General features: G+C 45.0%; 1 protein-coding gene across 1 annotated transcript in view; it reads left to right on the top strand.

Moving 5' to 3' along the window:
- The window catches only part of TENM4 (teneurin transmembrane protein 4), a 598,102-nt gene that overhangs the window by 559,863 nt on the left and 10,601 nt on the right, over positions 1–27,638 (top strand). The window contains exons 28-32 of the mRNA XM_075050174.1: positions 3,139–3,311; positions 7,174–7,409; positions 13,707–14,003; positions 15,205–16,819; positions 22,707–22,849. Of these exons, the coding sequence (XP_074906275.1) occupies positions 3,139–3,311; positions 7,174–7,409; positions 13,707–14,003; positions 15,205–16,819; positions 22,707–22,849 (2,464 nt within the window). The remainder of the gene's footprint in view (positions 1–3,138; positions 3,312–7,173; positions 7,410–13,706; positions 14,004–15,204; positions 16,820–22,706; positions 22,850–27,638) is intronic.

Genomic DNA, 27,638 nt, shown 5'->3' on the forward strand with positions numbered 1-27,638 from the left:
ATAGAAACCATGTCCATCACACGAACAAGCTCTCTGCCCCCATCCTGGGTTTTGCTCTCCTTCTTTCCCTAATCCGCAGACCTGCTTCATTTCACGCTCACACCTGTATTACACCAAACTCACCCCTTAGACTCCAGTGCAGCACATCTAGATTTGTGCCATTATTTTTAGGAGGGGAATCAGGATCAATTTCAGGAGCAGTTAATTTTTTAAAATTTAAATAGAGCAATATAAATAAATTCCTTACAGTTGCTAATACCACCAAGTCAGAGGTGCCAAATTCAGATTCATCTTCCTTAAATTTTGGAGCATTTGAGATCTGAGTCTACCCTTATGGTTCAGACTGGTTTACATATAGGACTATTGATGTCATGGTAGAAAGAATTTGCGGTGTTACACAACACACCTTTAGCAATAACAATGTTTTCTCTGCTCAAGGGAGAGACTAAGTCATGTCCCTTGTGTTCTGTCTCAGCAGATGGGGTAAAGATATCTATCGTCTGTGATGTTTTCAGTTTAAGACTCACATACCGTTTTAGGAGATGTGCAGATGACTGTGCAGAAAGCAGAATCAAAACGCATACCGTCTCAGTGCAAACAGGACAGCTACAAACATGGAGCAAAGCATTTGGTACTGAGAGCACTTTAAGTCTGACTTTTGCAAGGAGATGCAGTTCAGCTCCGAGCTGTGTGCTGCTAGCTGCTTGGAGAAGCTTTAACTGGTCTCTGCCAAACTCCTGCAATGCAGTCCTGAATTCATCCCTTTCTTCTTTTTTTTTTTTTCCTTTCTCCTTTTCCATTTCACAAGTGGCTGACTGATCGCCAAGATCTTGGAGGGAAAGGGCTCCATCCTCCACGCGTGGATAATCCCGTGACTGATAGGCTGACACTGTGGAGGGCCAAATGCTTTCTTCTACCTTCCTACCTCCCCCTCTGCCCAGTGGGCAAGAAAAGTCTCATGCGATGGTGTCTCCAAACCCAAGGGCTGGAGAGACTTGCAATGAGCTCACCCACTTAGTCGCTATACACTAAATATTAAACTTGGGCAAAAATCACCTTTTCAGCCAGCCCTTCCTCACGCTAAGTCACTGCCAGCATATTGTCAAAAGCAAAGTACCAGCACTGTGTATGAATCTAGAAAAAAGAGAATGGAAGAGGAGATGAATTTCTTTTTCTGTATAGTAGGAATATATATATTCCTTTTCTGCATTGGACTGCAGAGCTAGTCCAATGGCTGCTCCTGGGTCTCTCATGGGTTGCAGTTCAAGATTACTTTTTCTTTTCTTTTTTTCTTTTCTTTTCTTTTCTTTTCTTTTCTTTTCTTTTCTTTTCTTTTCTTTTCTTTTCTTTTCTTTCCTTTTCTTTCCTTTTCTTTCCTTTTCCTTCCTTTTCTTTCCTTTTCTTTCCTTTTCTTATTGCTTTTTTGTTATTAGATGGGGTCTGTTGTCTTATTCCCCAGCTCAGAGTAATCCTGAAGAGGAGGATCAAGAGCTCCTCAACCATCTCTTCCCTCTGAGGTCTGATCAACTGTATCCCTCTCTAACACATTGCTCTCACCTATTCTTAAAAGCTTTGGGCAATGGGGTTTCCAGTGCTCCATCTGTTCCTCTGCTTGGAGCAACCATGGGCCTGGAAAATGTTCTCCAGCTTCTGACCTGAATCTTCCTTGTCTCCATTCCAGCTGATTACTTTTTGTAACATCCTCAGTAGACATGACAAACAATTAATTATCATCCTCTTCACACCAACCGTTGTCAGGGTGGCATCTTCCCACTTCTTTGTTTCCCCTCTTCTATATCAACTTTCTCTCTTAGATCATGTTTTCTAAGCTTGTTATCCTTAATGTATCATTTACATTACTTTATTATTCTGAGGAATGGTGCCCTTCACTGGACACTGTGGTCCATCAAAGGCTTACCACTGGGTATTGCTGGAGAACAAGTCCTCTCTGCTCACCCACCTTTCACTTTGCATCCTCAAGTGATATGTTTTCTTGATATGATCTTATATATCATATAAATCATTCTTAAATGATATGCGGGCAGGACTTGAAAAAAGTGAAACATTTATCACCGATTGCTTGTGCTGGAATTTTTCTACTGTTTCTCCCTAACTATTTAAATATCCCTTCCCTGAAGGTCCATCTCATCAGAAGGTCCAACAGCTCTCCAGAGATAAGCCAGTAGACCTTCCTGCTGCTCTCTGCAGCCTCATTGCAAAGGTCCCATGCCAACCTTCTGCTCGTGGCTCAGTCTGTGACCCAAGGGCACCCTTTTTTGCAATACCACAAATGAGAGGCAGGATGGTGTTTTTGCTCTGTCGACTCAAGTGTCTGCTTCTCCTTCTTATTGAAAAATAACCCCTCAGCTTGTTAAGTGCTGTGGGACCTGCATGTATATAGCTTATTTCATCTGGGTCCTGGTACACAGGTGTCCACATCACAGAAACCTTCCCAGATGGTGTTTATGTTGACTCCCTCATTGGTAAAGCCAAGGACACAGTAGGGGTGCAAACTGGACTGGTTTTTTACACTTTTAAATCAGTCCTTCCAGATGGTCCTAGGAACAGTAAAACGTAGACATGGGGCTCTCAGCTGTGCTCAGGGCTCTATACCATGTTCACAAAGGACAGTTCTCTATCTGATATGGCCAATCTGGCAGGTCCTTGCTGCTACCTTAACATTACCTTTTAAAATAAGATTTTAAAAAAAAAAATCTGAAGAGCTCAGGACACAACCAGACAAAACAGTTGGTGGCCTTCCGAAACTCCTAGTTCTGCTAGACAGGATGCATGGGCCAGTGCTTTTCCATAAGTCACAGCACAGTGGATGGGAAATAAAGTTACTTTTGTAAACAAGAGGCATAGTGCAGGTAAAAAGTATTGGAAGAATGTTGTTAAAATACAGGCTAATACTTATTTAGTCATTTTCTGTTCTTTGCTTGATTTTCTTCAGCTAAAAGCTATGATTTTCTTCTCATGAAGCCAAAAAAGTCAAGACGGTCTGACAGAGTGACAACGCATTTTTCTCTGGGAAAAATCTGGGTGAAGACTTCAAGACTTGGTCTCTGCTTTATAGGATGATTGCTGTATCCCACTCCTCTGTTGATGCCATTGACTTCAATCCATCCTCCCTTTCAGGTATGACAGCTTTGGTCGCCTGACCAACGTCACCTTCCCTACTGGCCAAGTGAGCAGCTTCCGCAGCGATACCGACAGCTCCGTGCATGTCCAGGTGGAAACCTCCAGCAAGGATGATGTGACGATAACAACCAATTTGTCGGCATCGGGAGCCTTCTACACCCTGCTCCAAGGTGAGTTGGGCCACTATCCCTCTCCCGGCCAAGCTGCACACAATGGATTATCCATCAGGAAACAGGCATCGTCTTGATAATCCCAGCACCAAAAATCACCTGCATCCTCAGTGCCCCAGAGCTCCCCACATGCTGGTACAGATGCACACTCACACCTACTTAGCCACATTCCCTAGCACCGTGGTTGCTCTGCAGCTGTTTTCTGCTTCATTTTCAGCCGGTCCCCTTGCCGTGCAGTCCTCATGCAGTACAGTCCTCCATCATCATTACCATTATTGTTATAACAAAAAGGGTTGCATAAATCTAGCCGCACTTCCAGCCGACCCCTTTGCTTCAGTCTCTTAATGGCTTCCAACTTAACAGTTACTTTCCTCCTGGAGCAGACTTCCAGCTGGTTGCTGGAGATCTATCTCATTCTTTGTTCACTGGCTGTTCAAATATTCACAAGGAAGCATCCAGAAAAATGACCATCCCTGTCCCCAAAAAGGTCTGCGTTTGAGCTAAAGGGCTGGTGTGGAGAGGCACAAAGGAGAAAGGAGAGGGGGGCAGCCAGGGTAGGACTGGTGGGACCAGTTTGTCGCTGTTGGAAATAAGCACCGTTCTGCCGGTGATGGTAAGGCGGAGAAGTGAAGGATTGATGAGGTGGAGGAAAAGGTGATGTAGTGGGAAAGAAAAGAGGAATAAATAGCAGGGGAGCACTGTGCTGACCTACTGGTAGGGACAGAAGTTGTAGTGCACAAACCATGCCAGCCTGGATCTCCGAGTTCTGCAGGCTGAAGCCTCCTTAGGGTCAGAGTGAGCCATCACTCCTGTTCCCTGGGGCTTGGAGAAAGGGAAGGGACTTTCAGACTCTGCTTTCTTCACTCCCCAGCTCTCATTCACTGTTAGTCTGTGCCTGATGGCAACGGGGTGTCAAACATAATTTCCCCTTGTGAGGAACAAAGTGCTCCAAGTGAGACCAACGTGTTCCAGCATCACATTTGTTCCCACTTCCCTGGGACACACATTTCCCTCCCCCTCCCTGTAATAACAGCAAGCTTTCCTAAAAGAAAATGCCTGCTATGCCTGTACACTGCTTTTCCTGCCTTTGGAGAGGCATGTTAATGTTAAGGTACTGTTGCTGTAGGGGAACACAATGGCTTTCTTATTCTTTACTTCAGCCTGCAAAGCGGATCCAACCCACCCTGCCCCATCCCATCCACTCGCATTAAGACGTCTGGCAACTGCACAGACACGAGGTTGGCTTCACCTCAAGAGCCTAATTAAGCAGTAGAGCCCGCTGTTGGGGGCCCTTTAGTGAGATAATTGACTGTGATGTGATTTATACACCCAGAGCTGAAGGCATAGTTACATAATGGTGCCACGGTCAATTATCTCATTGTACTGCCCTCCAGCACAGGGCCGCTCTTGCCATTAGGACATGCCGTATTACAAACAGCTTAACCATCTTCAGAAGTATAAAATTACAAAACTGTTTGGATCTGAAGAAACGCACTTCTCTTAAAATGAAGATCTGGAGAGCGTTGCAGCGGAGGTGGCCTGCGACCTGCTGAGGTGGCTTTCCCACAGGCGTTAGGGACCGTGAATTCCCAAACTGAGGTAGCTGTTTGTTCATGGCAGTGCTGTAGAAAATTAAACAAGGGCCACTGGAGTTGCCCAGGGTCGTATTGAGCACAGCTGAAACCTAAGTTGCCTTCCAAGTGCCTCTCCAGCAGATAGAGCTGGAGCTGTTCTCAAGGTCTGTGAGTGTTTTGCCCACTCCATTGTTCTTCAGGGAAAATACATATTGCAGATTCCCTTTGCCTGAGAGGTGCTCGTGCATCTTCCTTCTGGACTCACAGCTCTCGCCAGCTTTCACAAATCCTTGGTGAACCTTTCAGAAAACCTGGATCACACTGTGAACAGGTGAGAACTGAGAAGGCATTTTCAGAAGGTTACGGATTCCTGTAGGATGGATTTAGGAGCCACTACAGCTAACAGGCACCTCAGCACCTCTGTGGGATTTTCTCCTCTGGACTAATGACAAAGTGAGCATTTGTTCAAGGCCAAAATAGGGCAGTAGTGCCCTAGAACCAAAGCAGCATAAAATACAGCATCCAATGGCCCCTGGGTTTCATGTAGCCCTTGAGAAATGCCTTCCAAAACCAGGGAAGAGTCTTCTCTTGGGAAAATGTTGAAAGTGGAGGATTTATATTCCCCACACTGTACCACACTGCTGGTGACAATCCACCACAACCCCTCTGTGGTGCTTATGAGACGTGGAGGGAACATCACGTCCAGTGAATTTCACAGAGACCTTCAAGCTTTCCCCTGCTTCCTGGTAAAGGATGACGGAGGGAGGAATACATTAGCTGTGCAGAGATATTTCAGATTTGATTTAAAGCACATCTCCTACCACTTTCTCACCCAACCAAGCATCTGAGAACAAAAGTGTGACAGCCAGCTAACTGTCCCCCTTGTCTCCATTTGCAGAATCAAACGTGGAGTGGGTTTGATCCTGCTGGAGTCTATGTCAAAAGACCATCAACTTAAGTGCTCAGTGGTACAGCTAAAATACTTGGATCTACACCGTGGATCACTGCTGTATGTTTATAGTGGCAAAATCCAGTGCCACAGCAGTTTCACGCCGTCACTACTGTGTACAGTAAGTTGAGTTGTGGTCTTGCTGAGTTCAGGGTGGCAAGACTCCAGCTGGCTACAACAGGAGCAGGATCAGACTCACAATAAGAAAGACCAACCGGTGTCAAGTTTCCTTTCCTAATTATACCAAACTGTGCTCTTTGCTGACCTATTTCATCCAGACGAGAGATGATAATTTCGCTGTGATCTCGTTTCCTGCTGAGCTATGGCAGAGCAACTGGTGAACAAAACCCAACTTGCCTCAGAACGGAAAAACAATTGACATCATGAATTTGTAATGGGTGTTTTTATTCACAATTAGGTATTTATGGCAGACTGGGAGACAGAAAAGGTGCTATTTTCCAGCTTTTGAGGAGCTTCAGATAAGGCAATCTTTGTATAATGTGCTTTTAAAGCCATTCTGCACTGAGCAAGTCTCATGATTTCTTACCCTTCATGAGCTCCTCTCTGCAGAGAGAAATGCCAGCTGGAGATTCAAAGGATGGGCTTTCAGCCTGCCTGATTCCTGAAGGAGGTGGAAGAGATATTGTTCTTCTTTTCCACTCCTGAACTCCCAAATCCTGGCCTCAAAATCTGCTGATCTTTCAAGAGCTAGTGGAGGCCAGATGTACAGAGATGTGTGGGAGCTTAGTGCCTCTGCTTTCTCTCCAAACATGAAGACTTCGGTTGCCTCCTGAAAGCTTTCCCAAGTGAAAGGGTTTGGCTGCTGTTTGGGGAACTGGTTAGCATTAACTCGCTGTGCAATTTCCTGTCACTTGTGAGACGGTGAATAAGCTGAGGAAAGTAGGTGGCCCCTCTTTTTCATATATTGTGGTGAAATTGGGATCTTTAGGATATAAAAGCATGGAAAGTTTTCAGCCTGCCTGTGATTTAAAACAAATATCTCACCACCCAGTGTTTTAGCCTAGAGGAAGAGGTTTGAACCTGCGTCCTTTGCTAGGGTACTACACGGGTCTTCCACTGGTGCCTTTTTTAACCTGTGTAAGACTTTTCTGCAAGAGTTTGAGGTGCAGAACCTCATCAGAATGAAAAAGACATTGTCCATCTTTACCTTCACTGATGAAACCAGTGTTTTGCTCACTGTGAGTGGGACGGGTGAGCGACAGAGCGCGTTTGCTTACAACCATCAGAAATGCTGATGAAGCCTGGATGAGGGAGAAAATGAAAAGCTGGAGCTGTATCATTGGGCAGCCCTTTGAAAAGATCTCTTTTCTCTCTTCAGACCAAGTCCGAAACAGCTACTACATCGGCGCTGATGGCTCCCTCAGACTGATGCTCGCTAACGGCATGGAGGTGGCCCTGCAAACCGAGCCGCATCTGCTGGCTGGCACCGTCAACCCCACGGTGGGGAAGAGGAACGTCACCCTGCCCATCGACAACGGCCTCAATCTCGTGGAGTGGAGGCAGAGGAAGGAGCAAGCGAGAGGGCAAGTCACCGTCTTTGGACGTCGGCTGAGGGTAAGTGAGAAGCTTGAGCAGTTTGGGACTCCGTTTCTCCTCTCATCAGTCCCCAGGCTCATGACAGAAAGGGACAGGGCTGATTTGTATCGTCTGCAAGAGGGATGAGGCTGCAGGACAGAGAACTAGCCGCTCATCCTCAGTGACACAACCTTTATGACTCGTATATATCCTTATGTGTCCTTATGTGCTGATGTTCTCTTAGCTGTCACAGGTAGTATTGCTGATTTGCCTACGAGTCCTCTGTATCACGGGGAACGCATGACCTCCCATCAGACATCGCAGATTTAACTGTCATGTCAGGCTGTTTAAGCAAGCAAGGGATGTTTATGACTATAAAATAGTGCACCAATTAATGTAGGTATTTTTACCTGTGCTGCTGGCAGTAATAGACCTGAGCTCCAAAAGCTTTCTAAGCATATGAGGACAGACTGAGAGAGTGGAGGTTGTTTAGCCTGGAGAAGAGAAGGCTCCGGGAAAACCTTATAGCAGCTTTCCAGTACCTAAAGGCGGCCTGCAGGAAAGATGGGGAGGGACTCTATCAGAGAATGTAGTGATGGGACAAGGGGTAATGCCTTTAAACTGAAAGAGGATAGACTTAGATTAGATATTAGGAAAAAATTCTTCACTGTGAGGGAGGTGAGACACTGGCACAGGTTGCCCAGAGAGTTTGCAGCTGCCCCATCCCTGGCAGTGTTCAAGGCCAGGTTGGATGGGGCTTTGAGCAACCTGGTCTAGTGGAAGGTGTCCCTGCCCATGGCAGGGGGTTGGAACTAGATGATCTTCAAGGTCCCTTCCAACCCAAACCATTCTGTGATTCTATGATTATCGTTCACTGGGCAGCCTCAGAAAAATCTCTAGATTCTTGAAACTTGCTAATCTGTCGAACCTGTTGAAGAGCTGGGCTCGCAGGGCACTGCATCACAATTGCCATCATTCCCCAAAAAAGTGTTACAAACAGCTCCAGCCTTATGGTACTGTCTCCTCCAGAAGCACCCGGTCCTTTCTGTGCTCGAGACTGATGTGTTTTGAAAACGTTGTTCCGCACAATGCACTGCAGACTTGTCAGGGCTGTTTAAAGATCTTGCCCAATAAGCCTGTAATTCTTCTGCTAACTGCTGGCAAGGCTGGTAACCTGTAATAGCAAGTCCTGCGCAATCACCCTGTACCTTGCTAGTCTGAAAGTCATGGGCTGATGAGCGGTTCCTGGGAAGCTGCTCAGCACCTGGCAAATTCAGACCCTCTGAGAAAAATGCTTAGTGCTGTGTAATGCCACCACAGCAAAAGGTCTGCAGCTATTTATTCGCACTTAAGCTTTGCAATAAATATTAATGCTCTGGTTTTAGGATATGTGTTTCCCAGTCCTTGCTTTTCACCTCTCCCTATTCCCTGCTGCCTGACCCCTGCCACCTTGGTGTGATTTCTCCCGTCTCTCCTTGCTCACACTTGCCAAGTACTGCTCTTCACCCTCCCCAGCCCAGCCTCTGCTCTTTTCCCCTTGCAGCAATAGCCTCATATTTTGTTATCAGGAGAAAAACTGCAAACAGTAGTGAAAGCTGAAGTTGCTCCTTCAGTGGGAACTGCTGTATGTCTACAGATCAGTTGGCATCACCCTTCTTGCTTGGTTTGTCCTGGGTTTTTTGTTGTGGTTTTTTTTTTTTTAATTTATTTTAATAACCAACGAAATTATCAGACAGGTCTTTTTCTGAAAGGAGAGAGCCTTCTGAAATCTGCAGCTGTGTCACAGCTATTTGGTGTTCAAAGCAGTTTCCACTCATTTAGCCGCAGCTCAGCTGCCCATGTCAGTTTTATCTTCCAAAATTTTGACAGTAGCTTCAAACGCACAATGTGTCTTTGTTTTATATTGTACTGCAGTTGGAAAAACACTTCCAAAATGAGTTTTCAGGCTGGTTACTTGTGTCCCTATAAATCTGCCAGCATTTATTCACATTCTGAGCCTATCGAGGCCCTTCTAGTAAAGCAGAAGAGCATCTTACATGGTTGAAGGACTCAGTTATGGCTCTGTTCAGGGGTTCAAAGTAGCTGAGGGTGTACAAGACATTTTAAGCTGCCTGTCTGTACCTGCATGGCAGCATTTGCACCCCTAAGACATAAACCTGCAAGGTGCTAATTGCCTCCCTGGGGATTGCCCGGCATTTAACATATTCTGTGTGTCACGTTCTCCTCTTCCCTCTTACCAGTAATTGCTGCTTTCCCTGGCAAGGGAGAAACTTAGGCAAGTTAAGTTCAACACGTTTTTGTTCATTTTGGGAAATGTTATCATTTTCTGCCATATGTGAGTAAATCACTACTTTCCCTCTCCCCTCACCCCACTTCCTTGCATGAGACAGCAGCAAAGACATGGTGCTACGTGGGGAAAAAGCACGCCCAGAGAGGCTGCAGCATCACTCCATGAAGCCTTTGAGATGACGAGAACAGGATCTGGCCACTATAAAAGAGGGAGTTCCCCTGAAACCAGCATTCTTTCTGCTGCCATTGCATGGATCCACATTTCATGAGCTGTGGCTCTTCCTCCCACGGTTGCAGGGTGTTCTTGGAGACTGACAACCTGTTGCCATGAGCTTGACCAGATCCCAGCACGATGAGGCCAGTTTCACAGCTGCCTCCTTGATCCTCCCTAGGAAATAATACAACGCATGTGTTTCTTTATTGCAGGGATAAGGCACAGGGCAGGGATATCTGCATGGATGAGGGGAAATGGGACAGCCCTGATGCCTTTTCCCCAGTCCCATCAGTGCTGAGCTGGCTCTGCGCTTGGCCAGGCAGCTGTAAAGCAGCACAAATATGTTACAGCAGCCCCTGTCCCTTTTCCTATCCCACACACCCCATGGAAAGTTGTGATGTTCTGATCCACCCACCCAGCAGTGAGATATCTCCACAAATAGGTTGGCTATGAATTCAACCCATCACTGGCCAACAGCAACACAGAGTCCATCTGCAGTGACAGCATTAGGCAAACTCTGCTCCAAGGAACAGAGCTCCTTCTTTTTTTTTTTTTTTTTAACAAACTCGAGTTTTTCAATAAAGAAGGATGTAAAATAATCTCTGACAGTGGAGCAAATAGGACAGCCAAAAGAGACAGAGCTGCTGGCTCAGATCTTTTATTTATTTAACCATGGAAACTCCTGTTGTAAGTCACTTTGCAGCAGGTTAATGGTGGCATCAAGACCTTGTGTCCGAGACACTCCCCACAGCCAACATGACCGGAGAGGTCTCTTGGGTTCTGCTGCTAACCATTCCTGGTGTGTTGACTAACGAGGACGGTTCAGCATCATCTCCACAATTTCTGCAAGGTATCGAGGTCTGGATATGGCCACCCCAACGGTTTTAGCAATTCTCTAGGGAAATTGCTTTGTAGGCAGCCATTTGTCACATGGATGTTGTTGGCTCCTGGAATTCTCATTGCAGAACTATTGTTTGCCCTCCTCTGCTGAAGGTTACCAGCGTGTTTTCATGAGAAATCTTCCCTTTTTGTGCTCTTGTGCTCCCAGGGAGATCTATGCATGTTGTTTAATTACAATTTAAGCTAAAGGATCTCCATAGGAAGCATTGGAGAAATCAGGGATGGTGGTGTGTTTATGCCCTTGCTTTTCCAGAGCAAGCTAAGGGATTGAATAAAGAACTGTGGAACATGAATTTGGAGTTAAATTTAGTCTCTCACACATTATAGAGGGGACATCAAGTACATTATGAACTGTGGATTTAAATTTACCCTGTCTCGATCCTGTGCTGATCACAAGCCTTGCCAAACGCTCTGAGGGGCAAAAGCTTTTTGCAGGAGCTTTTCAGACCCTGTTCCAGGATAAGGACTCCGGGATGTAGGATGGCACCTTATTTAGCTGCTCACTATAAAACACAGTTATTGGACTGAAGCCTGCAGCCCTGTCAGTGCTTCTGCAGAAAATTCACTTCTATTCAAGGCATGCCCTTGAACACGGATGAAAAAGATTGAGGCCCCATTTAGAGGCTATCTGGCAGGGTAGGGTTCACTTCACCCATCACCTTCAGGGGCAGCTGTTGGCACTGCAGCACTTCTCGGAGAGAAGAGAGATTACACCAAGAGAGCAGCAGAAAACAAATCATAAAAAAAAAAAAAGTCATGAAAAGGGAGACTAGTTCCAACTAGTCCCACAGAAATTGCTTGCCAGAGCATGGGGAGGGTGGAATGACTTAGGGCACCAGTAATGGGATACAGAGATTTGGACTGAGTTTAAGAGCTATCCAGGGACCTGTTACTTGGTCCTTCCAGCACAGTGAATAGCGCTGCTGCTGGCGTACGGATTAGGGAGGCCACTTTCAGCCTGGATTACTGTCCCAGCCCTGGCAGAGCTCTTTCCAGCTCTCTTGGCAGAGACCAGTAGCAGAAGAAGCTGCAGCTGCCAGGCTGGAGCTGCTCTGTGAATAAATGGAAGGCAGAGAAGCTATTCCTTCCTGCTTTGCTTTGCTTTTTTTTTTTTTTGCAAGCAATTGCCATTTCTGTTTCTCTATTTATAGAAGCAAGCACCTATGAGATATCAAATTGCTCTGTTAGTTACATGTGTGCATCTGTACTTAGAGTTTTGATACCTTTTTAATTATTTCCCAGCTTGCCTGTTACAGTGGGCTGTTGGCTGATTCCCTCTTTCTCCCACAGCCCATTTACATTCTATTTTACACACATTTAATTGGAGCGTTATCTACCTTTCCATGACATTTCTTTCCTCGAGTCATACCTGCCTTTTAGCGTTGTTATTCATAAGTTGAAAATCATTTTTGCACTTGCCTCCTCTAACATCTTTTTCACACTTAACATCATGGCACTGTTTATTCCTTCTGTCTTGGCTGGCCACACACACCCTCAGATCGCTTCCCCATTTTCTCAGCTGTGCTTTTGCATCTTCCAACCCCAGCACCTGAGGTGCTTTCTTTTCAATTCTGATTTTGCAGTGTCCCCATTCTCCAGGTCTCAGCATAGCCATCTGCCCACGCAGCACAACAGCACTGCAGTGGTCCTGCCCTTCCCTCTCCCGTCCCTCCAGGGCTGAGCAGCCCCTTCTCCATTGGCGTTATCACATCCTTTCTCTTGCTGTTTAGCTCTCAGGTGCTCCCACATCCCTCAAAATATAGCGGGAATTCAATCACACACCCTAAAGTAATGGCCAAGATCAAAGCTGGACCAGGGCTGAGAGCAGTGCTCAGGTCAGGAGTGTCAGCTTTACCCAGAGAAGAATAAGGCAGCGTGTTTAATTTGCAGTCTGAAGACCTTGCAGCAACCTGCAAACCCTGGTTTATTGGCTGCAGCTGAAGGACTGCAAAGGGAACTGAAAACCACGTCAGCTTTTTGGAGTTTGAAATTCATCCGAGGAGAATCTGCACCTTCTAGGAAGGAGGGGTTCCCCAGCTGAAAGAGGTTCAGAACTGGTGGGATGGAGAAAGAGCTGTCTTCACCAGCAAGCTCATACTGGGAATGTGGGGGTTTTGTCCTTGCTGAGTACTTTACTGCTGTGATGATGTGGCTTTGTAAGTCTCCTTGCACATGCGGCTAAACATGAGTTGTATTACCAGCTCCTTTTTGTATTGCTGTGCACTGCAATCCCTGAATCAAAATGTATTCCTGCTCCTGCCTTTGAAGTAGATACCTTTGATCTTTGGAAACGCAGAGGCAGTGGAGGTAACAGGAGTGTAATTATGCAACACCAAATAACCCCAGGACAATGAAGCTAAAACTCCAGCTCTCACAGAAAAGTTCCTGCTCTGTGTAACATCTACAGTGGTCAAGGCCTCCTTATTTCATCTCAGGAGAAAGGCTTAACCTCCAGTGCCTGCAGTATATTCAGTAAACTCAGAGAAAAACTGTTTTCCACTGTGTTGACACAACATCAGTCTTTTTTCTACAAGTATTACTTTTTGATGTGCATGAAAGCAAAAGGCTATATATCCTAGGTTTGATAAGCAGAGTACCTTGCAAGTATTCCTTGCAACAAGTTGTCATTATATCTGCTGTAGGTCTATAATCATATCTGCTGTAGCACTCCTAAGCCTAGGTTTGGGATATGGGTAATATTCCTTCACCGTGGTGGTGTTTCAGAAGTACCCTGTTTTTCTGCCTCTCTCCTCACTGAAGTTAACAGAAGCAATGTTAGGACAACTCTTTGCTTTGAAAATTGCCTCCTATCCAGAGGCAATGAACAGCTGGATTCTCTCCAGTGTGGTCTAAAGAGGTGTTTGGAGAAACAAGGCTAGTCTTTGTAACTTAAACTGTTCCCAGCTTCCTAATTCTCCATCTCTTTCCTGTAGGTTCACAACAGAAACCTGCTGTCCCTCGACTTTGATCGTGTGACAAGGACAGAGAAAATCTACGATGACCACCGCAAGTTCACGCTCCGCATCCTCTACGACCAGGCGGGAAGGCCCAGTCTCTGGTCACCCAGCAGCAGACTGAACGGGGTCAACGTCACCTATTCCCCAGGAGGACACATTGCAGGGATTCAGAGGGGCACGATGTCGGAAAGGATGGAGTACGATCAGTCCGGCAGAATTACATCCAGGATCTTTGCTGATGGCAAATCATGGAGCTACACTTACTTGGAGAAGGTAAGAATCCTCTTATCGCTCAGAGATGGTGCATTTGGTGCAAATGGGCTTTACCCCTTTGACTTCAGTACAGCTGCGCTCCTTTCTTATGGTCCAATACTCCTTTTCTGCCTGCACTAAGGTGCACATAGTAACTTTGATGCCAGACCACCAAAGAGCAGTTGAAAATAGCCTGAGAAGTTTCTTCCCAGTCACACTGAGAGCATGTCTTAATGCTGTGAAGCTTTGGCATTTGATTTTTTAAGCACAACATTCCTTTGTTGAGCTAGCTGCAATATAAAATATCTTCAGGTAAAGTCAGAGGAGTCAACAGTAGGACTTTCCAGTAGGATTTTCCATGTAAAAACCACCTGTACAGTCTGACATCCTGCCTTCTTCGCGTGGCCCATTCCTGCTTCGTAGCAGATACATGTAATTAAAAAGTGTGAGGCATGAATCCAGACAGACTGTTGTAGCACACTTTGCAGTCTTTTCTGCAGTCTGCACTCCATAGATTGGCATGGGACTTAAATTCTCCTAGGTATTACCATCATCATTACACTGTAGATCATCATGTCCTGTAGATCCATGTGCTGCATACCTGGGGCTGGAATTTTTTATTGCTGAGTTTTCTATAGAGCCTATCCCTGCAACAGTTCAAGGAAACTACAGTAACATAGCTTTTAAAAAGCAAAAAGTATTGATTTGCTCCTTGTATTACAGAATCTATGTGGATTGTTTGTTATATTCAAAAAAAATCCCAGAACAAATAAGCATGCATGCAGAAGTTTGCAGTAAGAGAGTAATAGAAGATATGGAAACACGATGCATTAACTGGGCATTGGGAGGTGTTGGGGGATAGTTTGTCAAGCATTGTTTAAGTAGCTCTACCAATTTTATTTATTTAGTCTGTAAAAGCTATTGGCATGGGGAATTTGGGTAGAGACAGCTAGCTACAGTGTATTGATTTGAGCAACTGAGCATTCTGAACTTAGACCTTCCTCACTGCATTAACTGCTTCTTCCTCTGACCCACTCCTACTTGGGGATACTCAATGTGCCGTGCAGCTGCATACCTCTCACCATTTAATCCTACGGGTGCAGAGATTTATCTCACTTTCCCTGCTCTTTGTATTGGAGAATCTTGAAGGTTTTGTGACAGCTGAGTACAATTTTGCCTGAAAACCAGGATTATAATCTATACTTTTCTCCCTCCCATCCAGTCCATGGTGCTGCTCCTTCACAGCCAGAGACAGTACATCTTTGAGTTTGATAAGAATGACCGGTTGTCATCAGTGACCATGCCCAACGTTGCCCGGCAGACTTTAGAAACCATTCGTTCCATTGGTTACTACAGGAACATCTACCGGCCACCAGAAGGCAACGCCTCGGTAATTCAGGATTTCACAGAGGATGAGCAGCTCCTCCACACTTTGTACTTGGGCACGGGGAGACGTGTCATCTACAAGTATGGAAAGTTGTCCAAGTTAGCCGAGATGCTCTACGACACCACAAAGATCAGTTTCACTTACGACGAAACCGCTGGCATGCTGAAGACCATAAACTTACAGAATGAAGGGTTCACGTGTACAATCAGATACAGACAGATAGGACCCCTCATTGATCGACAAATTTTCCGCTTCACTGAGGAAGGCATGGTGAATGCACGCTTTGACTATAATTATGACAACAGCTTTCGGGTGACCAGCATGCAAGCAGTCATCAACGAGACACCTTTACCCATTGATCTCTACAGGTACGATGATGTGTCAGGCAAAACTGAGCAATTTGGTAAATTCGGAGTCATTTACTACGATATCAACCAGATTATCACCACTGCTGTCATGACTCACACTAAACATTTTGATGCCTATGGCAGGATGAAGGAGGTCCAGTACGAGATATTCCGGTCGCTCATGTACTGGATGACTGTGCAGTATGACAACATGGGCAGAGTGGTTAAGAAAGAGCTGAAGGTTGGCCCTTACGCAAACACAACTAGGTACTCATATGAATATGATGCTGACGGCCAGTTGCAGACAGTGTCTATCAATGACAAACCACTCTGGCGTTACAGCTACGACCTAAACGGAAACCTCCATTTGTTGAGTCCGGGGAATAGTGCCCGCCTTACACCGCTCAGGTACGACCTCAGGGATAGGATTACTAGACTGGGGGATGTGCAGTACAAAATGGATGAAGACGGCTTCCTGAAGCAAAGGGGCAATGACATTTTTGAGTACAATTCAGCTGGTCTGCTCGTCAAAGCCTACAATAAAGCGAGTGGGTGGAGTGTGAAATACCGCTATGATGGCCTAGGAAGGAGAGTCTCTAGCAAAACCAGCCATGGCCATCACTTGCAGTTCTTCTACGCAGACCTGACCAACCCAACCAAGGTCACCCATTTATACAACCACTCGAGCTCCGAGATCACCTCCCTCTACTACGACCTCCAAGGCCACCTCTTTGCAATGGAGCTCAGCAGCGGTGATGAATTCTACATAGCCTGTGATAACATTGGCACTCCTTTGGCTGTCTTCAGTGGGACTGGCTTAATGATCAAGCAGATACTGTACACAGCATATGGGGAGATCTATATGGACACCAATCCCAACTTCCAGATCATCATCGGCTACCACGGAGGACTGTATGACCCCCTCACAAAGCTTATCCACATGGGACGGAGAGACTACGATGTGCTAGCGGGTCGGTGGACGAGTCCAGACCATGATATGTGGAAGCATCTGAGTAGCAATAACATAATGCCTTTCAACCTGTATATGTTCAAAAACAACAACCCTATTAGCAACTCTCAGGATATCAAATGTTACATGACAGGTAGGACATTTAAATTAATTAACGTATGCACAAGCTTGCCGTCAGTGAATAGGTTTCTTCTCTCTCAGTATCCTGGTCGCTATGAAGTTCTCCAGTGTTTAATATAATGGACACAAGCTTTTCGTTGCCAGTTGACCCCTATGTCCAGGGCATGTTTAATTCATTAGCATAGATGGAAATTGTAATTCCCAAACCTTTTTCCTTTTCTCTTCCTTCGTGTTTGTTCTCTTTATTTTGCTTCCAGTTTTTCGTTCCCTCAGATATCCCAAGTTTAGCTACCAATTAATGTCCTGATAACCTTTCTTTTTGTTGAGGGGCAGCTGTTTACACAGTTTTGCCTAGAGATTTATTTGCAACTAAACAAATGGCATACAGATTTGTTTTAGCAGAATGGCAACAGCAACTTAAACCTTTTTTTACAGTCAGCCATTTCAGAGCACAGGCCAAAGCCCAACTAGAACTTAATCTGCTACTGCCTTAAAAGACAATAAAAAATGTTTCTATAAATACATTAGCAACAAAAGGAGATCTAAGGAGAATCTCCATCCTTCATTGGATGTGGGGAGAAAACATAGTGACAAAGGATGAGGAAAGGGATGAGGTACTTAATGCCTTCTTTGCCTCAGTCTTCAATAGTAAGACCAGTTGTTCTTCAGGTACCCAGCCCCCTGAGCTGGAAGACAACAACGGGGAGCGGAATGAAGCCCCCATAATCCAAGGGGAAATGGTTAGGGACCTGCTACACCACTGAGACACACACAAGTCTGTGGGGCTGGATGGGATCCACCCCAGGGCACTGAGGGAGCTGGTGGAAGTGCTCACCAAGCCACTTCCCATCATTTATCAGCAGTCCTGGCTAACCGGGGAGGTCCCAGTTCACTGGAGGTTAGCAAACGTGACACCCATCTACAGGAAGGGCTGGAAGGAGGATCTGGAGAACTGCAAGCCTGCCAGTTTGACCTCAGTGACGGGGAAGGTTCTGGAGCAGATCATCCTGAGTGCCATCGCACGGCACGTACAGGACAACCAGGGGATCAGGCCCAGTCAGCATGGGTTTATGAAAGGCAGGTCCTGCTTGACCAACCTGATCTCCTTCTATGACCAGGTGACCCGCTTAGTGGATGAGGGAAAGGCTGTGGATGTTGTCTACCTAGACTTTAGTAAAGCCTTTGACACTGTTTCCCACTGCATTCTCCTGCAGAAACTGGCTGCTCTTGGCTTGGATGGGCACACGCTTTGCTGGGTAAAAAACTGGCTGGATGGCCGGGCCCAAAGAGTGGTGGTGAATGGGGTTAAATCCAGTTGGTGTCCGGTCACAAGTGGTGTTCCCCAGGGCTCAGTACTGGGGCCAGTTCTGTTTAATGTCTTTATCAATGATCTGGACACGGGGATCGAGTGCACCCTCAGTAACTCTGCAGATGACACCAAGTTGGGCGGGAGTGTTGATCTGCTGGAGGGCAGGAAGGCTCTACAGAGGGATCTGGACAGGCTGGATCGATGGGCCGAGGCCAATTGTACGAGGTTCAACAAGGCCAAGTGCCGGGTCCTGCACTTGGGTCACAACAACCCCACGCAGCGCTACAGGCTGGGGAAGAGTGGCTGGAAAGCTGCCCGGTGGAAAAGGACCTGGGGGTGTTGGTCAAAATCCAGCTGACTATGAGCCAGTGATGTGCCCAGGTGGCCAAGAAGGCCAACGGCATCCTGGCTTGTACCAGAAATAGTGTGGCCAGCAGGACTGGGGAAGTGATCGTCCCCTGTACTGGGCACTGGTGAGGCCGCGTCTCAAATACTGTGTTCAGCACTTAGGGACGTGGTTTAGTGGTGGACTTGGCAGTGTTAGCTTAGCAGTTGGACTTGATGATCTTACAGGTCTTTTCCAACCTAAACGATTCTATGATTCTACACTAACCATGTAGTTCAAAGTTAATCTGGCCCACAGAATTAACAGTTTCTACTAAAAGTCAATAAAAGCAAGTGCGTTAGACTTAAAGGCCAGATTTTAGGGCATACCTATCCCACAGCTTGACACAACCTCTGAACTGCTTCCCCCAGGACTTTGTAAAATGGCAGTAACATGAGCTCTATGAATGTTTTTTTTACAGAAAACCATTCTGTAGCTTAAATGTCCTTCCTATATTCATACTTTGTGCAACACTGGTAATAATGTTTGAGAGGACTGGTTTGGTGGGACTTGTATACTTGTATACTTCCCACTGGAAAACCAGGTGACACAATCAGAAATCAAATGTACATACTTCCTAAGGAGCTATAATTAATTTTTAAATGCTTCTGCTACATCTATCACAGCTTTCCCATATGCAACGATATTTGCATTCCCCTAAGTTATGACATTGGCTTAATAGCAAAAAAATGTTACAAAATAAAAATCCTGGCTTGTTCTATTCCACTTGTTTTTCTAGCCATTAAGATTCGTGCTTTCAGGTTCTTCTGCAATAATCATAAGGATTAGATTGTATTTTTTTTAATGAAAAGCTGTTTTCTCCAGAGCTGAGAAGATGATGCCATGAGGGAAGTAAAATATGCCAAAAGATGAAGACTAAGATCGTGTGTGCTGGCCTCACTCTGATAATTAAGGCTGGCAGGGAATACTTTGAGATAACTTTTCCTATCAGAAAATGCTCATTTGTCAAAACTGAATTTGTTTATGGGAGAGAGTAGAGCTTGAGAGATTTCTCAGCAGAAATGTAAACAGCTCTCAAAATTGTCTAAAAGACAAATTCCAAAATAGCCGAAAAGAATAATTCCTTTTTGATTTTCAACCTTTTCAAGTTAAGTGAAACTGTTGATTAAAAAATGGAAAAGACAAATTAAGGAGTCAAAACCAAAATGGAAGATCTTAATTTGAAATTGTTATCTTGAACTGATCTAGTTTTTGAACAGTTGCTTCGTGACATAGTAACAGATTTTTATTTTCCTGCTCAAGTTAAGACAGGACAAAATTTCCAACCCTGTCTTGGAATAGGCAAACAGTTTCCCACCCAGCTCTGATGATAACATCAAGATGTCCAAATCTGATACTGATATTTTATATGCACCAAATAATGTTTTCCAGTGTCATAAAAGTTCTATTTTTAGTCTTTCTAGAATACAGAGCCCAAATACGTTTCTTAAGTTTCTGCTCTCCCAGTGCATGGAAGAAACAGGTCATGTAATGGGATGAGTGCCGTGATGCAAGGCCGCTGCTCTGGCATTTCTTTCTGCTGAAGCTTTCAGGCACCTCATGGACTGACCCGCAATGAGCGTGTCCTTCTCATCACAACCAAATCCTCCCAGATTTGGGCACAGGGAACCACTTTCCTTCCCTCCATCCCCACCCCGGGACCTGCTGTCCTTAGGGGAGCTCAGCACCCGGGACGTGGGCAAACAACACGTGCTTCGGCCTCCAGTGATGAGGTTTCTGAGCTCATGGGTACAAATGGGAGGCGTGCGGAGGGGCAAGCAGGAGAAGCAGGTATTTACGTTCCGAGAGGCCCATTGTTAAACATGAATATTTTAGTGATTGTACACTTCATGGCACAGAGCTTTGCTGCCAGCTTCAGCAATCCTGATGGATTGAACTGACATTTCCATTACATGTGTCTGCATTAAGCACTCTTTTTCTTTGCCCTCAAATGAATTTACTGTGAAATGTGTTGTCAGGGTTACTGTAGCTGAAAAAAACCTCTGTGATGTGAAATGTACTTTTCTGTCAAAAAAGTTGTCACTGCCTCTTGGCAAATTAATATTTTCCCCTCTGTTTTCTCAGCTCCACACCTTCCTCCCATGTTTTTGGGGTGGTTGGGTTTTTTTTGTTCTGGGCATTCCAACACCTCTTCCCCAAAAGAACAAACTCTTGTTTGCAAATGTTTTGAAAGTCAGTTTTCTGAGAAGTAGCAAAAAAAGCCTGTCTTGAATCTTTCCAGACACGTTACATATTTTTCTGCTGTTCAGCATCCCTGCTCTGTATCCTTTTTAACATTTGTGAAGTGCTTGGAAAATGGTTCCTGCACCAATGCCGACCTTCACTGTTTTACTTTGTTCTCCTGACCACCTGGTCCACAATATGTACATCAAAGGTCTTCATTTCACGAGAAGGGTTTGGAAGCAGGCTGGCTTAGCGCTAAGCAAAAAAATAATCAAATGAGCCTTTTAATTTCTTTCCCTCCCTCCAACCTCTCTGTTTCAAAGACACTCCAGAAACAATCTGTACATTGAGTGAACAGAAGTGTTTTTATTACAGAAATCCTCCCCCTTCCACATGGATTGTCGCAAGGGCTTTTTGGACATCTGCCCAATCTCAACATTTTGGCCTGTAAGAAAACAAGCAACAGATAGGGTGTTTGTTTGGCTCCTGGTTCTCCAGTCATCTGGAAGTGCCTTATTTGCCACTTGCATCCATAATTTCTTTCTCGACCAGCTCTTCAAAACACTCAGTTAGGCTCATGGGGAATAGAGAAAAAATATTCAAAGATGCATATTTGATTATTTAAATCGAACCCTTTTTCAGATTCTTTCAACAACATTTATTGAGTTTAGCAAAATGAAAATCAAGCCCCTTGCACATCCAGCTTGAAGCAGAGCAATCACCAACACAATCCCAGTTACATCCAAAACACGTAAGACCCCTGGGAGCTGGTATTAGTTAAAATTTACTTTCATACCTTTCTTTTTCTTGCAATTGCTATTTGTGTGCCAAATGCACACCATATTGCTTGGGGACTGTAGCAGGTGTGTCCTCTAGAGTTCAGTGAAGGAAAACAAGGTGAGATCATCAAATGCTCTGAAGTTAAGGAGGGAAGTGATGCTGATCCCAAGCAGATCTACGAGCTAGCCAGCCTCATCATTATTACCTCCAGCAGATTAACATTCAGCTGCTATTTCTAATAGCTGTGCTATCAAAAATCAGGGAAGACTTTGTAGTCTATACTGTCGAGTGAATGCAGGAATGATGTTTGGACTACATGACCTTTAAAGGTCCCTTCCAATGCAAACCATTCCATGATTCCCCAAATGGCTGGAGTTTCCATCCTGTCCCCTTTAGTGCCAGTGGTCCTCCTTTTGCCTTAGGACAATAGTTTATTGCTTGTAGCCAGCAGTTTTCTCACCATCCATGGACTTCTAAGTGGTTCGTGAGAAGTACCCAAGCAAAGTAGTCTTGTATCTGTACACTTATTTTCACTATAATGTACCTTGCAGGTAGTTTGGAGGCTGATTTTAAATGTCGCTATAAAAGATGACATGTGACTTTAGGCTGGTTTAATATTCAAGCTACACCTTCTTATGGAAAATGCCAAGAAACTCAGGACTGAGGTGGAAATGCCATGGAAAAAGCAGAGGATATGTCCAGAGCCTCTTCCATGAGCACCTGCTAAATGACCGTGCTGTTTGTCCTGGTATTCTGGCTCACATAACTCTAAATTTAGTCTTCAGCCTGCAGGCCCTTTGAGAGTCCTCAGGAAGAGAAGTGTTGAGGCTGAGTTGTTCAGAGCTGACTGCAGGACTGAACAACACTTCCCATTCAGTTGGAGCATCTCAGGCTCCATTAGTGTATTGCTGTTGCTGTGCTGCTCTTGCGTACCTTAGAGAAGTGCCTGGTTCCTGCTGACCACGGGCAGATGTGGAGTTGGCTTTGATTTAGGCCATTTGGTCACTGCCAATGCTTCTGTTTCAGAGATGGGAAACTGCAGAATTGGACTGGGTTTGGAGGTGGCAAGCCCAGCTTTGGTACACAAGGACCATTAAGATTTGTGCTCTTCACCCAAAGTAGACATCATTTTGGCCAGACTGCTACAGTGCAAGGCACCATAGGGTCCTCCTCTGTGCCTTATCCTGGGCAATCCTGCTCGAGAGATCAGATAATCTGATTTATGCTTCTCTTCCCTTCCAGATGTCAACAGTTGGCTGCTCACCTTCGGGTTCCAGCTACACAACGTCATCCCCGGCTACCCCAAGCCAGACATGGATGCAATAGAGCCGTCCTATGAGCTAATCCACACACAGATGAAAACCCAAGAATGGGACAATAGCAAGGTGATCCATGCAACTCCATACTGTATCTCACACCCTTATCAGCAAATTATCCAGTTGCAATCATTATTAAGAAAACCTCTATCAGCGTGTTCTCCCAGATACTCTGGGATATTGAGTGAGTCCATCCCCATCAGAGTAATGAAAACTGACTGAATAATCACATTTTAAGTTCCTTACTGCCATGGTGCTTTTTCATGTGATATTTTCTGGTGGTTGCTCAATGGAATGGTGTGTTACTGTCTCTTTTTCCCACAGGAGGCTATGTTATCACATATTGCAGGCTAAGTTCAAGGCCTTTGCACCAAGAATTCTTGGAAGTGGAGAAAAAGCAAATCTTAATATGGAATCAGTTTCTACAGATATTTTTTCTAGAAACTTACTCAGTCTGGTTTAAAACGTCTTAAACAACAAGTCCCAGTACATCCCTAGGAAACTGTTCTGCATTGCAGTGGGTCTCAGCAGAAAGAAGTTTTAGATGATAGTTAACTTTCATTTTACCTGACTGGGTTTAATCCCGAGTCACCGTGTCCTGCTTTTAACAACAGGCATGCATCAGAAGCCATTTTGGTAGATGCTGGCACAAGATTCAGTGATGCAATTGGCAAGAGAAAAGCTTTTACAGCCCAATCAGTTCCCCCTTTCTTCCGGTTGGGAATTATTCAGCTGAAAGATGGAGGCAGCGCTGTTAAAGGTTAGCACACTGGGTCAGGATCCGAGAGCCCTGGGTTACTCCCAGCCTACTGCTTATCGGTTGTATGACCTTGAAGAAGTCATTTACCTTTCGGGATGCTCTTTCATCTCCTAGCCTGATTTTGTTCTGGGGTTGCTTTCATCTGTTTAGTCCAAATCCTCTTTAGTCTGAATTCCTGCTTGCGGTTCCTGTGTATTCAAACATCACGAGAGCAGTGAGGCACCAATGTGCTTGGGGAGATCACAATATGCTCTTAACATTTCTGCTAATAAAATGATAACAGTAGGAAATGGAACTGATTCCAGCTGCCCTCCTAGCCTCTTTATCTATGAGTTCACTGAAATCTCACTGTCCTGCAGCAGATTCTTGAGGTCCTGTATGCATATTAAACCAGGAGGTAAAATACAGTGTCACACTTCCCAAACCACAAAAGGTATCACTCAGAGGTATGAACAAGATACCGTGCATTAATAAAATAGTCATGTGTCAGTCCATCCTTGGTATTCAGCCTCATAGCTATGGTGAAGACAAGCTAAAAAAGTATCAGCTTCAGCTTCAGCGAGAGATTTATGTTAAGACGTATTATTTTATAATAGAGAGGGACCAAAAGAGCTATGCCTTTTCCTACCATGGCTGAGTTGATGCTTGAAAACCATTACACCGCAGTAACTCGGTTGTGTTTTGGAGCTCAGAGACTCTTTTGTTTCTCACTTCCTTGGATTAAACAATAAAATGCTAATAGAGATGATTTCTGTAATGAGCAATAGCCTCAGGATTTTTCGTTCGCTCTGATGTGACACAGTGTCCCCAGGCAAAGCTGTACAGGAGAAGGCAAACAGGGGAGGCTCATTCAGAGACCGCACAAAAGATTGTCTCTGAATTGTTATGTGCAGTAGATAATAACTCTCGCAGAACCACAATAGAAATTATTATTAGTGGTAGTGTTATTATTATTATATCATTATTATTATATCATTATTTTATCATTAGTTCATTATTATTAGACATATTGAATAGCCAAGTAACTTGAGTGGCAGCTTGAGATGAAAACTGACACTTGCTCATGCAGGCAGCTGAGCTGGAAATAAAACCAAGGAGCCCTCCCTTCCATCCACCCATTTTAGGTGAATCTGCCTGACTAAGCAATAAGAATAAAAGAAAATCTCCATGTCCCCTTCAGGTTTTTAAAGCAAGAAGCTGCAGTGAGGACTGTGCAGGGACCTGCTTGGTAAAAGAGGGCTTTATGCAGCCGTCGTGCTTCCAGATGAGTCACTTTACACTCAAGTGTTGAAAGTGGAATTTAACCATTGCAGGCTGTTTCATATTCTTCCCCTGTGTTATGACAGCAACAAAACATGACCATTTTTATTTTAGTCTACAGTTTCAGGATCATGCTGTGATAGCGAGTGGCTCTCAAATGCTATAGAGCAGGATTCCCTTCCTTTCTGTCACACCCAGCATATTGTAGGCATATATTTGCATAAAATAAATTCATTCACATATGATAACTGAACACACGATCCATTTTCTCCTACGCCTATCCATGCATCCAACACTGATGTTTCACATGTAGTTCTGTTCACTCCCAACCCTTCCAGCTGCACATACATGCTCCCAGACACAGTCCAGCCCTTCTTCCTACTGGTTGTCTCTGTATTTATTGATGAAGCATGTGGAGGAAAATACAAATTTTTGAAAATTTCACATAGCAAATGACAGAATTAAACAAAGTTAAATGGAAGCTCAGGAAATATTTTCAGATAATAAGACTAATCAAACTGTGAAATGGTCTTCCAGAGCATATGGAGTAAGCTCCAGATCTTTTGTCATTTAAAAGTAGCTTGGACAAGGCACTGAACAATGCCCATCCTGCCTGGAGTCCAGGGCTCGTCACTGAATGATATAAAACCGCTTTCTCATCTCCATGTCTTCCGATCCCTGGTTTCTCTGGGTCACATACCTCCTCGCAAAAGACCAAAGTAAATTTGAGTTACTCCACTGGCTTCGCTGATCAAAGCTGTGGCCCAGCAGATTGAGTCAGTTCTTTTATTAGAGAGGAATGAACAACAGAGGCATGACAGCAAAGCAACTAACTCCACATAAATGACTGCTTCGTATCTCTTCAGAGTGCATAACCAGAAGGCCCTAGCATCTCCTTCCAAAACACTGTTGGTACTTGCCTTGCAGGGCTGCAAGATGGGAGAGATAATTCTGACTTTGAGCATCCACCAGCTCAGAAACAGCCAGCGTGTCATAAACCTCGCACTAACCCCCTGCAGCTCTGGAGTGACATTTAAAATCCAATACTCTGTTGTGCAGCAGTTTCCCCCCCTTCTCCCTACGACCATGAGGCTGTCACTAAATTGTTTGTTGAACAAGTTCAGTGTTATTGGCCACCCGGGGACTCTGGGTGACCTCTGGCATATTGTGGAGCTGCTGCACCTGAATCCAATTTCTCTTCTTTTTTTTTTTTTTTTTTTCTCCTTTCCCTTTTGTCTTGTTGAACTGTCAGGTAATTGCTGGAGCCAGAACAACTCTATTTGCAGGGAGGGGTGTTTTGGAGTCAGCGCTTATATTGTTAACAACCTCATATTATTAACTACCTTTTTCTCCATCCCATGAGCGCCGTGCCTCCAGGAAGGGTCCTGTTTTCTTCAGTGCCCGTTACAGGCTGTGCTGGAGGAGCAGGTTTTGGCATCCCTCACGGAGCAGCATTTTGGAGGCAAGGGCTGCTTTGGGATGCTCAGCCAGGGAGTGAGCTGTAGGGCTGTGCTTTCTGGCAGAGCTTCTCCCAAGGACAATCTGTTTGAGGGACTGGCTCTGCCAGTGTTCATCACTCAGGGAGGGCATCCTCACGTGGCGGGCGCTTTGTCCTGGGCTTGGGCCATCACGCTGTCTGCACGTCTGTCCATCAGCCCCTAGTTATGTTTTGCAAAAGCAGTGGCCAGTTTTTACTGGATCTGATGCCGAGAAAGGAGTTGAAGTCTCAAAGACGTTAATCTCTTGAAGCTTTATGAAAATAGATGAGCAAGGGAAGGAGGCAAATCCTCTTATTTCCCCACAGATGGCAATCTGCTTGATGAGCTCAACTTCGTTATCCCCCTGCAGCTGTGTACACCGGCAGGGTGGAGGAGAGACCTGTCCCCTAAGCCCAAGAGCTGGTGCTTGTCTTTCACTGCTAACCAATCACCATCTACATCACTGGGCTCGCTGGCCAATCACTCACCTCGGTTGTCCCACCTGCATTCTTGGTTGGCAGGTTTCTAAGCAGGCAGGTTGCCCCTCGGCCAACCAGCGCGCAGTGCGGCCGTGCTGATGGGTAGGCGCCTGCGAGGTTCTCGGGGTTGACGGGCTCCTCCTGCACCTCCACCAGCTGGGATTTGGTGGGGGACACCCAAACGGGGACTCGTCTTCAGGTGATGGCCAGGTGGAGTGGAGGGAAGAGGCTGATTTCCAAAGAATGGTTTTGTTAACAGAGAGCTAGGGCGTAACTAGGAAGAAGTTAATGAAGACGAATATTTTAGAGAAGTTATAACTTCCAAGCCTTTTGGAAGAAGTGGCTTTCTGCGTTGTATGCCATATGGCGGTAAGAGAAACACCTATCTGTGTATAACGGCACAAGGATATAGAGAAACTTGGAAACATGTTCACGTATTTCACATCTTGGATCCTTGATGGGAAATTAAAGCTTTCAGTCTCACACTGGAAGGTGGTATTTAAAAACAACAGATGATAGTATCTGGCTATGGTATTTCAAATCCTCAAGAGGTGCCGGCAAAATGCAAGAGGCTATTCAGAGATCTCTGTAATGTGCTGTTCTCTTGAGCTCTGTGCAGCAGCGAACAAATGATGAAGGTCGTTCTCTTCTCTCCAATGGGTTGTTACTAGATAAAGTGAAATGTCACCTAAGGACATCTGATTAAAAAAGACTGTGAGGAAAAACAAACCCAGCATATTTGTCACTCACATCTAGCAACAAATATTGAAATAACATAAATATGAATTCCCTCCTTTCTTCCGTAAAACTGGTTTTATGGATACCTTGGTTTACAGTTGCTAAAAGCAGCAGCATTTTTTAGAGAATACCACATGCCACTG

Source organism: Buteo buteo, chromosome 18 (assembly GCF_964188355.1).
Source record: "Buteo buteo chromosome 18, bButBut1.hap1.1, whole genome shotgun sequence".
Lineage (NCBI taxonomy): Eukaryota > Metazoa > Chordata > Aves > Accipitriformes > Accipitridae > Buteo > Buteo buteo.